General features: G+C 47.9%; 5 protein-coding genes across 5 annotated transcripts; 2 read left to right on the top strand and 3 right to left on the bottom strand.

Moving 5' to 3' along the window:
• Nucleotides 1–5,018: 5,018 nt before the first annotated feature.
• ACHE_11933S (uncharacterized protein) lies at nt 5,019–5,546 on the bottom strand (the record flags this gene model as incomplete). Its single annotated transcript, XM_043276557.1, has 1 exon — nt 5,019–5,546. The coding sequence occupies one exon, from the start codon at nt 5,544–5,546 to the stop codon at nt 5,019–5,021; it is 528 nt and encodes a 175-aa protein (XP_043133053.1).
• An 826-nt stretch (nt 5,547–6,372) lies between these two features.
• On the top strand, nt 6,373–8,205 carry CTA1_1 (peroxisomal catalase A; the record flags this gene model as incomplete). The annotated part of the gene is made up of 8 exons (XM_043276556.1): nt 6,373–6,383; nt 6,464–6,614; nt 6,670–6,762; nt 6,819–6,826; nt 6,883–7,012; nt 7,070–7,451; nt 7,520–7,906; nt 7,967–8,205. The coding sequence occupies 8 exons, from the start codon at nt 6,373–6,375 to the stop codon at nt 8,203–8,205; spliced, it is 1,401 nt and encodes a 466-aa protein (XP_043133052.1).
• A 1,453-nt stretch (nt 8,206–9,658) lies between these two features.
• On the bottom strand, nt 9,659–10,844 carry ACHE_11931S (uncharacterized protein; the record flags this gene model as incomplete). The annotated part of the gene is made up of 2 exons (XM_043276555.1): nt 9,659–10,095; nt 10,301–10,844. 2 exons carry the CDS (start codon nt 10,842–10,844, stop codon nt 9,659–9,661), a joined length of 981 nt encoding a protein of 326 aa, XP_043133051.1.
• Nucleotides 10,845–11,874: 1,030 nt separating this feature from the next.
• Nucleotides 11,875–12,258, top strand: ACHE_11930A (Dabb family protein; the record flags this gene model as incomplete). The annotated part of the gene is made up of 2 exons (XM_043276554.1): nt 11,875–11,976; nt 12,046–12,258. The coding sequence occupies 2 exons, from the start codon at nt 11,875–11,877 to the stop codon at nt 12,256–12,258; spliced, it is 315 nt and encodes a 104-aa protein (XP_043133050.1).
• A 350-nt stretch (nt 12,259–12,608) lies between these two features.
• On the bottom strand, nt 12,609–14,945 carry ACHE_11929S (FAD/NAD(P)-binding protein; the record flags this gene model as incomplete). The annotated part of the gene is made up of 1 exon (XM_043276552.1): nt 12,609–14,945. One exon carries the CDS (start codon nt 14,943–14,945, stop codon nt 12,609–12,611), a length of 2,337 nt encoding a protein of 778 aa, XP_043133049.1.
• Between the last annotated feature and the right edge of the window lie 293 nt (nt 14,946–15,238).

Raw genomic sequence — 15,238 nt, 5'->3', positions numbered from 1 at the left:
GTATGAAGATCCCTATGGACCACGACCAATGGAGCTGGATGCCACACAGCATAGGCCCTTCGTATCCGACAAGGAAAGAGAACGAAGGAGGAAAGAGAAACTTTGCTTCACATGTGGAAAGCCGGGACACATGACGAAGGCATGCAGGCAACGACAGAACGTCAGGCCTCAGCAACAACGGAACGATAACAAACAACTGCACGCTACCCAGGAGAGAGGAGCGTATGACACCACAGGAATTGTGAACCCTGAACTCAGAGCAACGAATGATTCTGGATGGCACATGCAAGAGGCTTCGGATGAGCATGGAAGACCATGGAGACCCAGAACTATGATTGTACCCAACCTGAGCCCACTAAGGAGGTTGATGGAAGAACAGACGACCCTCACGACAGAGGAAATTGATGAGATTATGAGTTCAAGCGAAGAAGAATATTGGCCCAACGAACGGACGGTGGGGTCCGACAGCGGAAGCGACAAAGCCCATATAAGGACGGATGGGTCCGAAAAAGCCATCAATGAGCCAGTTCATGAGAAATCACTCGGCGAACTGCCCAACCAAGATTGGCCAGTTAATGATTTCCTTGACGAAGAGTACGGTACTCAGTGGAATGGCCACGATCCCAACGTGGAGGAACTCCATGAGATACCGGAGACACCTCAGAACGCAACTCCCGGAAATGATGAACATGAAGAACAGATTCTGGCAGAAGACGACGAGGGATACACGAAGTCCAGTGTGTATAGCCCTATTTCAAAGCAACAGCTATGGTCCAAGCAATATACGGAACAACGAAAAGCCGACGAAGAAACGAATACCGATGTTGCCGCGTACTTCATTGACGATGTTGTTATTTCACTCCAGGAGAACCCCAAGAGGCTCTCTAAAGGATTGAAAGAACTATTCAATGAATTAAATACATACTGCCCACATCAGAACTTGAAATGTTGGGAACGAACGAACGAAACTTGGGATGAACACCTACAGAAATGCGACCAGCACCCATACACATGCCACTACTGTGGACAGAACAATGGAGAACTATGGGGATACTTACGAGACATCACGACCAAACGACTACGAGGCCCCATCCACAGCTCATGCAAGTATGATTGGTGTGATTGTGTGCACTATCGAGAGCACCCAAAGCATAACCAATTACCTTGGATTGTGTGTTATAGTCACGCCTGTGGAGAACATTACGATCGAAAGAAAATGGCGCATTATTTCCCAGAACGACCTAGGAAATACAATGACAGTTGTCCTTGTTGGGATTGGAACTGTGCATGCAGGGGATATCTATTGCACCCAGAGCATTCAAGTATGCACTGGACTGCATGTTATGAAGACGACTGCATAGTTCACTTTGAACCCAAGGATTACTACCCAAGTCCACGACGTCTACGGCAACCAAGATGGCAAGCAAGCCTATCAGCGACACAACGGGGATACCACTTGAAGTTTATGACACCAGTTCTCAATCAACTAGCCAGAGTGATGGTTGACTCAGGAGCTACTGGAAATTACATGGATCCTAGATTCCAACGACAATTGGGGATCTTAGGAATTGAGAAGGCGCAGCCAGAGCCTATCTCAGGACTGAATGGTGAGAATTTGGGAAGCCACCTGACAGTCGAATCGGGATTTGTCCCTATGGCTGTAGCGGATCATGAAGAAAGGATCAATTTCGACGTGACACCGCTGGGACAATACGATATAGTGTTGGGGATTCCATGGCTCAGGAATCACAACCCGGAAATCAACTGGAAAACTGGACAAATGAACTTTGTGAATTGCAATTGCCCAAAAACGACAAAAGGACCGAGTCAACGGGAGGCCGGGACCTCACCACGATCTACAGGCAGGAGACCTGGTAGATACGTGAAGCAACCAAGAGGTGGGTTGAGAATGAGTAACAGAGAAATGAACGACACAGCGACGAACATTGTTTTAGCAGCCACTAGGGCCTCGGAACGACATTGGCTGATGAATTTACCCGGATGGGCACCGGACACGACCCAGAAGTATTGCGAATACTTGATGGACGAGGATATATCCAAGAGATCAGCGCCGATTGAGGAATATCGCTCAGAAAGAGTTGATAGCAACCAAGAAGCATCAGACTCAGAGCTAGGCTCATGGGAATGGATTGACCATAAGGAGCTAGCAGCAACGACTCAGGAACCACAGATTCCACAGGAGTATATTGAGTTTCAGCACTTGTTCAAGCAGCCTGAACGACCTGAACTACCAGACCATGGACCACACGATCATCGCATACCCCTTATGGAAGGGAAGACACCGACATGCAAGAAGATTTACCCAATGTCAGAACGAGAATCGAAAATACTACGGGAATATATTGAAGAACAATTGGCAAAAGGATTCATCAGACCATCAACATCACCAGCAGGGCACGGAGTCCTATTTGTACCGAAAAAAGATGGAAGTCTACGGCTATGTGCAGATTACCGACCACTCAACGCCATCACCATCAAGGATCGACATCCATTACCAAGAGTTGATGAAATGCAAGACCGAATCAGAGGAGCAAAATGGTTCACAAAATTCGACCTTGTGGACGCCTACAATCGACTACGGATCGCTAGAGGAGAAGAATGGAAAACGACCATCAGGACGAAATATGGACATTATGAATATTTGGTCATGCCATTTGGGCTCACCAACGCACCAGCATCATTTCAACGATTCATCTATGACGTACTTGGAATATATCTTGACATCTTTGTGATAGTCTACCTTGATGACATCTTGGTCTTCTCCAACACCTTTGAGGAACATGTGCAGCATGTCAAGAAAGTACTGCAAAAACTTGAGGAAGCAAAGCTACGATTGAAGTTGAAGAAGTGCGAATTCCATGTTCAGGAGACTGAGTTCTTAGGACACTGGATCACTACAGAGGGAATCCAGATGGATAAGAACAAAGTTCAAGCAATCTTGGATTGGCCAGAGCTGAAGAACACCAAGGAAGTTCAGCAGTTTACAGGACTTGTGAACTACTACCGACGATTCTTGAAGGACTACTCACAATTCATGACGCCACTGTTCAAATTGTTGAAAAAGGGACAAGAGTTTCAATGGGGACCAGAACAACGACAAGCGTTTCAACAAGCCAAGGAAAGAATTGTATCTGCACCAGCACTTGTGCAGTTCGACCCAGAAAAGGAAACCACGATTGAAACAGATGCATCAGACTATGCCATTGGTATGAGGATGACTCAACCAGGACCAGATGGAAAACCACGAGCCGTTGCATTCCACTCACGAAAACTAGTTCAAGCAGAATTGAACTATGACATCCATGACAAGGAACTGCTAGCCATAGTGGTAGCATTCAAGACTTGGAGAGTCTATTTGGAAGGAGCACAACACACTGTACTTGTGAAAACAGATCACAAGAATCTGACCTTCTTCACAACAACCAAAGAGTTGACTCGAAGACAGGCCAGATGGGCTGAAGTACTATCGCAATATGACTTCAAGATCATCCACTGCAAAGGAAATGAGAATGGACAAGCAGACGCACTCAGTCGACGACCAGACTATGAGATCAAGGACAGAACGATCAACCCAGCGATATTGAAAACCAACGAAGATGGAACCATCAGCTATAACCACCAGGTGTTAGCAGCAACGATGCATACCTCAAACGAACCTTTGGAAAAGAAAATCATTGAAGAAACACAGAAAGATAAGATGATCCAGGATATGATTGAAAACTCAGCAGAAAACGACAAATTGACCACTGACAACAATGGATTAGTGTATTTGCACAACCTCATCTATGTGCCAAAGAGCATGAGAAATGAGATCATCAGCATGCACCATGACACTCCACCCCACGGACATTTGGGAACAGAGAAAACAGCTGAACAAATCATGAGAAACTACTACTTCCCAAACACGCGAAAAGTTGTTCAAGAATATGTGAAGAACTGTGAAACTTGCATTCGAGACAAGGCAGCAAGACATCAACCCTATGGAAAAATGCAATCCCCGGATGCTCCAACACATCCATGGGAATGGGTTACCATCGACTTCATCACACAGTTACCGACATCACAAGGATATGACTCGATCACAGTCATCACGGATCGAATGACCAAATATATCCATTTGGTACCAGCCAAAGGAACCATGACCGCAGCAGATATGGCACAGATATTCCTGAAGCATGTCATCACAAACCACGGAATGCCTCAGAAGGTCACATCAGACAGAGACAAGCTGTTCACTTCAAAATTCTGGACGACGCTCACGAACTTGATGGGTATAGAGCACCGCCTCACCACAGCCTACCACCCACAAGCGAATGGTCAAACTGAACGAACCAACCAAACAATTGAGCAATACCTACGACACTACATCAACCATGAACAAGATGATTGGGTTAGATTCCTACCCATGGCACAGTTTGCTTACAACAACGCTGAACACTCAACGCTCAAAGTAACGCCATTTTACGCCAATTATGGATACCACCCAGTGCTATATGAGAAACCACGACCACAAGAGTCCACATCAGAAGCAGCAAATGAGACAGTCCAAAAGCTGAAGAACTTACACCAACAAATGTCAAGAGACATCGACTTCATGAACCTACGAGCGGCTATATATTACGACAAGCACCACGGAGAGGGACCTACCTTGAAGAGGGGGGAAAAAGTATTCCTGCTCCGCAGAAATATCAAAACAAAACGACCAAGTCAAAAGCTCGATCACCAGAAGATTGGACCTTTCACCATTGAAGAAAAAACAGGACCAGTGAATTATCGCTTGAAACTACCGAAATCAATGAAGCGCATACATCCAGTATTTCACATCTCGCTATTGGAACCAGCACCGAAAAACGCCATACCAACAGAAAACATTGAAATCGAAAGCGAAGATGATGAATATGAAGTGGAACAAGTTCTGGATTACCGACAAGTCAATGGACGACCATGTTACTTGATCAAATGGAAAGGATACGATACCTCTGAGAACACATGGGAACCTATTGCGAACTTGACTGGTTGCCACCAGTTGGTGAAGGAATACCACCAGCGACGATCGAATCGAAATTCTCCCAGAAGGAAGGAGAATCCATCATCTGAGTCAAACTAGGATTGTTTGGCATTGCAGCGAGCTGAGCTTCAACCTCAGCATCCTTTCCTTGTTCTTGGAACTTTTCTTGCTCTTCACGCTCTTTTCGTTCTTGCTCTTCCAATTTCTCCAACTCTTCAATTTCTTTGATATCTCGAGCAATAAAATCTCCAGCACGCCTATGAAGAAGCTTCTTTTGCTTCTTGTACCGATTCAACCGGGCTAATATTGTAGCCATTTCCTCATTTGCACGCTCTTCCTCATCTTCCAATTTCTGTTGAGCCCGAACCAAGCGACGCCATTCGGCATCAGAAAAAGAGGCTTCAGATTCCTCACAACGACAATTTGACGCCTTCACACACTCGCTACAACGATTTGAGCCTTCCGACTTGACACAAGATTTTCCCAGTCGGGCGCAACGAGTACAGGGAAAAGTCATAATGAAACCTTCCTCTTCAATCCGACGACGGAGGTTATTCTTTTTCACAGAAGAATAAGATTTCTTCTTTGCAGAAAGAGTACTGGAAGACATGATTAGGGGTTCATGAACACAAAAGAAGGAGTTGGGCAGCCAGCGCTTACCTGGGAAGCCACAGCTTTATGACTTTCGAGGACGAAAGCCTGAAAGAGGGGGAGGTAATGTTACAGACCTCAACGTATTAATCTCACGTGATGATATGGAGAGTCGAGGCAGAAACTATTGGATGAAGGAAATGCAGGAAGGAACAGGGATCGAATTGGCCGAACCAGCGGATATGTCACGTGATCCTTCATCAGATCCGAACATAGCAACAGGTATGATCGGATATGATGACAATCATACCCAGCATAACAGAGGGACATGATGGCTATGAAGGAGGAAACATATATAAGGACGCTCATTCATGTATTTAGCTTAGTTCTTCGCGATCAATTCAAGTCTTACAGCATTGGTTACCTTCTAGTTTCTGACTCGTCCGCACTTAACCAACAACCCAGTATACGTACTCGGTTGGCCTTGTTTCTCTATTCGTTACCTTTATTGTTTCTACTTGTTGACTATCTTACGGAGCCTGGAGGGGGCGATATACCCATCAACGCATACGACATACCGAACCGGACCCGGAGGGGCATTGAGCATACAATTACTTGGAAGACACTTAGGGTAAGTGTCCAGTCTCGAAATATAACTAACTAGAACCCTAGGTACGATACGAGAGAAGCCAGGTTGTGACAGTTACCAAGTAAAAAGACTAATGACTCTCATACAACACGCAGACTGGTTCATGCCAAAGGTGTAGGTGTATTTGGGGAGTTCATCGTGACCAACAAGGACATTGCGAAATACACTGATGCCAGCTTCCTTCAACCTGACAGCAAAGGAAAATCGAAGACCACCCGGCTTCTTGCGCGGTTCTCTACCATTGCCGGAGAGTTGGGCTATCCGGACACCGTCCGAGATGCGAAGGGAGCAGCCTTCAAGTTCTACACCGAAGAAGGCAACTTGGACTGGGTCTTCCTTAATCCCGTGAGTATACTCTATTTACCTCGTACAAAATCATACGCCAACTGAGCCAAAATAGGAGGTTTTCAATTTGAGGGATCCCGCGAAGTTCGCTTCTCTAGTACATGCTAAAAAGCGTGACCCGGCCACAAATCTGTTGGATGCGAATATGGTATGACTCTTTTTCTCCTGTCCGATTGCTTTCCTTCGATGCTGACGCTTATGTAGTTATGGGAGTAAGGAGATCTCTTCTCTGATACGGGGATATCAACTAACATTTAACGAACAAAAGCTTTTTGAGTAGCCACCCGGAAACTTTCAACGCATTGATGAGAAACTACACGGATGAAGGAACGCCCAAGTCTTATTCCAGACTTGTCATTTCCAGCGTCAACACCTACACGTTCACCAAGCGCAAGAGCGTATGATCATTCTCTTCCATGGAGTTATTAGTAGCTGGCTAACACAAAATTATATAGCCAACTGAGTGGGATCACCATTTGGTCAGGATCAAGCTAGTTCCGGCAACCCCCATCGACCCCGACAAGGATTGGTTCACTTATGACGAGGCCACGACGATGGCCGGAAAGGATCCTGACTATCTGACCCGTCGTCTGTACGATGAGATTCAGCGAGGTCAATTCCCGACGTGGAAGGTTTCTGCACAAATCCTCGACCCAGCCAAAACTTCTGTGGACGTTTTGGACGCCACGAAGGTGGTCCCGGCGTCTGATTGCCCATGGATCGAATTCGGCCAGCTCAAGCTCAACGAACTTCCGCAGAACTACTTCACTCAGGTGGAGCAGGCAGCGTTCACTCCGGCAAACATCGTCCCTGGTTGGGATATTTCTCCTGATCCGAGTACATATCCCGCTCCCTATTCGCCTTGTCTACTGTTTTACTGTTTCTAACATGAGTCTCCAATATAGTCCTCCAAATCCGCCTACTCTCATACGGAGATTCGCAGCGATACCGCTTGGGTGCTAATCATGACCAGCTGCCGCCGAACCGAGCTTGTTCGTATGTTTACGATCCCACTAGGCGTAATGGCGCTCATAGTTTGACCAACTACGCGAATGCACCCAACTATATCGGGAGCAGCGGGCGCGATCTGAAGAAACCGGATCACTACAACATAAGTTTCTTGAAATGGCAGGGCAATATCAGCAGGTACCTCAGCAAAGTGGAAGACGTTGATTACAAGCAATGCCGAGAGCATTGGGACACCCTCAGCGGACCCCAACAGTCGCGTTTCATCAGTAACGTGGCTTCCTCGGTAGCGCCTGCTTCTTTGCCAGTTCGGATAGCAACTATCGGTTAGTAGACTTCCAGACTCCCCATTGATTATCATTCGCCTCTAACTTCGCACTCTTCAGCCGTCTTTACCAAAATCTGGCAGGCCAAAGGACACGAAACGCCTCCAGGCCCATCTCCTGAAAAATTGACCGAGGACCTTAAGGACAGAATTAACGAGAGACTGGAGAACAACAAGTCCAAGGGAAGCAGACTGGGCATTGTCCCGGGAGGAGAAGGTTCTGATGATCTCAGCTATATCCCACCTACTTTCCCGGATCCGTCAACTCGACCAGTTCCCGATATCTATGAGCGTGTGTAATATCGCAGCTGGTGTTTGGAATTATGTCACGTCACTCGGTCCTTTACTGGCCAATAGGGGCGATGTGCATTTGGTATCGCAGAGGATGCGCGTTTAAGTATTCAGATTGATATACGAGTCATATTATTGTCTTGAGTCATTCTAAGTTGTTTTCATGAAATTTAAGTCTAGTCTATTTAAACGGTCTCTCTTGCAAGTTTTGTCGAAGTTCGTAGTGCTCTTTCCGGATATACATCCAGTGCGGTTAATGGTTACGCAACGAAGACATTTCGCCATCAAATCACAACTCTGGTACTAATGCTACTTCTATCGTAGATACAGTAATAGTATGTCCCTGGGTCAGAAAACTAGATAACGTAAGAAAGTGAGGCTGGTGTCGCGGCGTCTACGGTCTACCTGAGATTTCTCTCATATAAGCATAGGAATCAGCGTAAAAACAGAGAATTTCCTCTTATATAGAACCCTAATATTACATTTAGAACTATAATTAAATACTCATACAGCCCAAAAGCCTGGACGGTTCGCACTTTCACTGGGTTTAACTTGCCAGCTCCTGTACAAGTAAGCGTATGTTCGATGAACTTCGTCACAGATAAGGGAACTTACACTAGCTAATTTGCTTCTAGCTCTGATCTTCGGTCCAAATAACAGGAGTACCCACGGCACGAGTGTTAGAAGCAATCCCTGTGGTGAGGGTCAACAAAATACTCTATGTATGAGAATACGTTGACTCACGATCCCGCCAAGGAGACTAGACGCTCCCGGATACCCCAGATTGGTAAACATGGCATTCGTAACCAGGGGAAACACGCCACCCAGAAGGTTCCGACCTGCAAGCACAATTAGCAACGAGATTCCGTGCAGATGGATCACATGTTAGCATACAACAAGACTGCGCCGCAATGGCCGAGCTGGAATAGCGGTGATAGGTGTCTGCCAGGTAATTGAACACTGCCAGGTAGACTGAATATATGCCCATGGTCGCACAGCCAACGGCTATCGTCGGTACAATCCAGGGTATTGAGGGATACGAAGTCCACCCAAACCAGAAAAGCCCGATAGGTAAAAGGGCAGCCTCGAAACAGGCGAAGTACAGTCTAGCTTCAGCAGATTTTGGAAGAACACCAAAGTGAGAGGCTAATCTCTCTTGAAAGATGCTTATGGAAGTCATGAGGATGACCCCGACACAAATCGCTGGATTGATACACTAGTCAGTTGACTATGGACATAAAAGTGAAAGAACATACGATCGGATTGCACATACAGGTAAAAACACCCCCATTCTGCTGAATATTGAAGCCATGATTGGTCGCGAAGACCAACGGAACCGAAGCAAATTGGAGATAGAGAACAGCCCAGCTGAAAGCTATCCAAAGAGAGAAGAAGAAAACCACGGGCTCGGTAACGAGCATGTCTGAACCATGAGAATCCATGCGTACAAAGCGGTGGGAGTTTACGGGGAGAACTCACTGAAAGGGCGGTAGCAAGAAGTAAGAATCATTTGGCCGAGCGAGGCGCGCTGCTCGTCACTTTGGACCTTCCATCGAATCCGACAGGCTTTGTCCTGGTCTGCTATCATCACCCCAACATGCCCTGCTGCTTCCAATTGATCGTAATATTTGTTCAACGATTGAGCCTTCCCACGTAGTATGACATTCCCACGTGTTTCCTTAAAGAAAAGGAGCATGAGAATGACCAGAAACCCGGCTGCTATGGCATGGGAATAATACACCCAACGCCACGACGCATGGTATACAATCACGCTGGATATAAGCGGAGCAAGACCGGTACCAAAAAGCGCGCCTCCAGAATAAATTGCCATTGGAGTATTTCTGTCCTCTGCCTCGTAAAAGTCACTGATCACGCCGCCCACCACGGTTGCGAATGTAGCTGGAGCGGATTAGCACAGGTGCTTTCGATAGAAGGATTTCGTAGATTATCCGTACATGCGCCGACCCCTTGGATCAAACGAGCAACCAGAAGCCCAGCAAATATGTGAGTGCCGCCGCAAGCGATGGTACTTGCTATATATCACCCAGTGATTCACAGGTCAGTTTTTACTCTGTAGACCTCGGATATTGGGAATTCTTCCTACCGGTAAACAAGATCCCACTTGCGATGAAAACAGGACGGCGCCCATTCACCTCAGAGAACGGTGCGATTATCATAGGCGCCAGTGCAAATCCGATACAGAAGATCGTGATGCCCAGGTTGTACACCACGCTGCTTATGCCCCATTGTTTCGTCAACTCTTCCGATGCCGGACTAATCTCACCAGTGGAATAACCGGCTATCGCTGTCGAGATGCATGAAATGCATGTCAACATTGACTTGCGCCATTTTGACCAGAGATACGGGGAAGTATATTTCTTCAAACACGGCTGTTCCGGTGGTGGTAGTTGTCCAGGTCCCGGGGGCAATGCAATTCGCGGAGTCGGGAGCGCCGTATCGAAGTCAAGGTAGAGATACTTGATCTCCTGTCTCGAGGGGTCCTGGCACTGATCCCCGTCTCCGGTCGGACTGCTGTGGGAGGAAACAACCGCTGGCATTGGGAGTAAAGGGTCTGTCTCGGTGACTACTGGGTGGCCATTCTCGCACGGTGATGACGGCGAAAACATTTTATTCGCTTTGTCTGGCATGCTGGAAATTGCGTTCCTCGCCCGATTGGATTCCTAGAGAGACAAACAAAGACAGGGACCATAAACAACACCCCTCCCGAAGGCTGGCAAATTATCTTTAGCGCCGGAGTCAATATTAAACAATATCTAGTGCCGTAGGAAGGGTTTCATCGTCGACAATTGAAACAAGATAAAGGAAATTCTCATTTCTTTTTCTTCTCCTTTTTTCCAGGTTCGAAATACACAAGGCCTCGGGGGATTTTGCCATTATTCCACTGGGCACATCACATTTTCCTTCGACTATTGGAAGGCATCTTGTGTCGAGGCACTCAGTCCTCCTTAGAATATATTGACGGGACATTCCATAGATCGGGAAGGGTCTGGGAGACTGCTTCATATCGATTTCTGTCGCAAAAAGTCTAACATAGCTATCCCTTCTTCGCGGACAATTCGCCTCGCAAGCCTCGAGTCTAGTATTCTCTACTCCATGGCAGTTGCAAGGTACTTCGAGGGTGTCCAGCCCTCGACAATGTAGCACGCAATATCAGCCTTGCTTCGCTGCAGTATCACATTCCATGGCTCTAGCTTCGGGGGGAGAGCCTTGCGTTAGAGCGGATGCATGCAAGTGCCGTATCCTGCATATATTGATCCTCATTATTCTTGGCGCCGATGCAGAGGTGTGACTAAAGCAACCTATGACGATTATTCACGACAGCGGCAGATGATCCTGAGTCCTCCACATCATCATGTTTTGCTGCGTCTGCATGCGTGTTGGATACACAAATGATAAGGGTGGAATTCGACCTGCCATGCATGACAACCCGACCGATAGTCGAGATATGAGGTCAGAAGACGATAACTGAGATAGTCGGTCAAGGCTTGCTGGTGCAAAAGAACATGGCTTCGTTGAGCGGCCGTACGTGGACGATGGGTTATTTAAGGGTCGCTTCGTCCCTTCGATCAGTCTCCCAGTTCGCAACTTCAAACTCCATCCATCACTTTTGCTTCAATCTTTGAAAAAAAAAATACCCCAAGGAATCTCTCGACCAAAATGGCTATCATTGAGCGTGTTACCCTCTTCAAGATCCCCAACAACGACGACCGCCAGCGTGTCCTTGAGCAGTTCAAGGTCCTGGTCAAGTCCGCCACCAAGGTAAGGCTCCTGGTCGAGGTAACAGGATGCATTCCGAGTGCTAACTATGGTGTCTTCGAATTGGTGTAGGACGGCAAGCCGTACATCACCCACGCCGCTGTCGGTCCCTCGTTCGATGACCCTCGTACCCATGGTTACAACCTGTCCGTCAAGATGACCTTCCAGTCGCTGGAAGACATGAGGTACTACGACAACGACTGCGAGGCTCACAAGGCTCTCAAGGCCGTTGCCGTTCCCGTTAAGGAGGACCTGTTGACCACTTACTTCGAGTCTGTGGTCTAAGTTATGATGTTAGCTAGCTCCGACGACCAGGCAGGTCCTGCTTATGGTGCAATCAAATGGAATGACATATTCTTGTCGATTATTTCTCGTAAAGGTTTACTGCCCGGTACGTCGTAACTAGACAAGATGATCGTATGAGATAGACAAGGTGTTCGAGACTTACATGTTGCATTTGCGGATTTCACCTAATTTAGTAAAGACTTCATTCAGCATCGTTTTGAGTAAAAGAGTTGAACTCATGAATTTAGGATCTGGAAAGTTGGGATATCAAACTCTACGGCACCTTCTTCCCAGAAAAACTAATTATTATTCGCATTCTCTAATCCTTCCATTAACTACTATTATCATGATTAATGACATTCAACACAGAAACGGCTTTCCTTCCCAGATTCCTTCGATTTCGCTTCGCCTCGGTTTTCCCCGGGCCAGCTTTTCACAGCTCCAGCGAGGTACTTCCGGAAATGCCCTTGTTGTTCTGGAGATGCATACGACTTGACTACCGTCTCTACCACAGCGTCTGTGCTAACTTCGCTAAGATCCTTCTGCTGTCCACCATTGACTTCCTTCGTGTCCGGCCCTTTCGCGGCCCGCAATGCCTTGGGGAGGTCTTTACCCCGAGCAACACGGTCCACAAGGTCAGCGGCCATGTTTACCCCAAGAACAGAGATACGATTCTGGGCATCAATTAGGGGCTGGGAATACTCCGCCGAAAGAGTCTGGAGGTCGAACTGGTCTCGATCACAGCAGTCCTGCATGTCATGCAAGTGGAACGGAGAACGATCGGCGTTCAGACTGGCGGTCGAGTGCATGTTTAGCAGCCTACGTGGCCAAGAGAAATAGTTCTGGATGTCCGTCGACAAGTGGCGAGTTGTCGTGCAGTCAAGCGAAAGCCCAAGGTCAATATAGTGTTTGTGGAGGGTTTCCTCGGAGGGGGCGAAGTCGACGTCTTGTACGAGGATTCCATACGTCGTTCTCATCTGGTCAAGAGAGAGACATTCAGCGCCATTCTGAGGGGTATCTTTGAGGAACGGTATGACGTGTTGCTTCATGAGCGCCTTTTCGAAAAATGCAAGCTGCCGCGCACGGACAGATGCGGTCGTCCCGTTGGCGGGGGTCTTGCCTGCGGGCAGCACGAATAAGAACGGCATATGACCTGCAGAGAGAAGTCGAGGGACCAATCTACTAGCCATGATGTGGGAGAAGGGGTCTCCCCGGAGGAAAACAGCAACGTGCAAGGGGCGCGCCAAAGGCTCTCCAGTTAGCGCATCGGCAAGGCGGGATGCATGCTCGGCAATGCGGTCGACAGAGCTCACATAAAAGTGAGTACCCTGAGTGAACAATCCGATCGTGTACAGGCCAGGAGATGTTGAAAGGGTGTCGAAGTTTACAACGAAGCCGCCCAGCGGGTGGGGAGTGGCCATCCCCTTACGCATCGTAGCCTGGATGAGCGGCGACGGAGCGTGAGTGACCCGGCACTCCTGACCAGTAGCTTCGATCACATAGGAGGCTTCGATCTTGCCATCGGACGTGTTTGCGAAGAAGCCGTTCCCGTTCGACTCGATTTCTCGGCCTTTGACGACTTTCAGCTGACCTCGCTTCATCATGTTCAGAATTTTTTCCGCATTCTCGACAGGCATCCCGTGTCGGTACCGCATCCAGCAGCTGTAGAACTTGTCGTAGAACAACTTTTTGTCATGCATCTCAAGAGAACGCCAATAGCGCTCAACCAGTGGTGCCGTGCTGCGCAGAACGGTTTGCCATCCAGCTCTGCCCTCTTGCGCATCTTTGATGTCGGATTCCAGCTCCTCCATCGGGCACTCGTGGTTCTGAAGCAGCCAGCTCCAATCGTTGCCGGCCAAGTGCGAGACTTCCTCCATGATACCGCTCATGAGACTGGCAAAGGAAGCACCCACGCGCGTCGGGGCGTGAACATGCTTGGCGAGAGTGTAAAGGTTGTATCGACGTGGAAAAGGAACGGGTGCCCCCTGTACCTTGGGCAGTCGACCGCTGCGCGACATGAAAGTGATGGAGCCACGGTGACCACTGTCGACAAGGGCATTGGCGGCGTCAATGGCTGACAGGCGAGATCCGAGGATAATGACGGGGGCGTCGGCCGGGATCGACCTCAATCTGGATGTGGGCCAAGGCGAGGGGAAATAACCTGGGAGGTGACTCAGGTGAGGGTTCGCTGTGACAGTAAAGTTCCCTACTGCCAGAACAACATCCTTTGCGAACAGGGTCTTTGCGTTCTTTTCGAGGGTAAGGGTAAAGGTGCCGTCGTCGTCGCGGTTGATATCCTGGACTTCATCCTGGATAAAGGAGATTTCACCTCCCATCTCTCGGATATCTTCCACGGACTGAGACCACATAGCGCGGAGATAGTCTCCGTAGTTCTCACGGAAAGGGTACAGTTTCAGGCTCGGGTCATTTTTCCACTCATTGAAATGATTGGGGTTGTCCGGATACAGCCCCATTGTGGATTTGGTCATGTTGAGGATCGTACCAGCACAGGCCGGCGAGTACGCCAATCCGGGGCCTGCTTCTTCATTTTTCTCGATTAGTGTAATCTTTCGTACAGGCTTTCCGGAGCGAAATCTCTTGACGAGCTGAAGGATGACAGCAAGACCACTGGCACCTCCTCCGATCACCACAATGTTGTCAGCGGACGAAGTGGTCCGACTAGGCATTGTAGAAGGCATCTGACGCTGCGATAAAAAAAGGTGTATCCGAAATCAATCAATAACCAAAGTCCTGGTATTCTAAAAAAGAAGGAATGATTTGCTGACTGTGACAATACCATGATAAGACATGGCCGACAATATATACTCCATGCTATGTGCTATACATACGTCTTGCACTCCGCTATACCAACATACCGACTAACTGGTACCCCTGCATAAGCGAATACTCCGTGGATGTGGATGGCCGGTGAAGGACAGATCTTAGATCAAGAACATATCCCTTACATTCTCCTTCCAAA

Source organism: Aspergillus chevalieri, chromosome 1 (genome assembly GCF_016861735.1).
Source record: "Aspergillus chevalieri M1 DNA, chromosome 1, nearly complete sequence".
NCBI classification, from domain to species: domain Eukaryota; kingdom Fungi; phylum Ascomycota; class Eurotiomycetes; order Eurotiales; family Aspergillaceae; genus Aspergillus; species Aspergillus chevalieri.
Note: the sequence above shows the minus strand (reverse complement) of the source record. Positions and strands in the feature narration are given on the sequence as shown.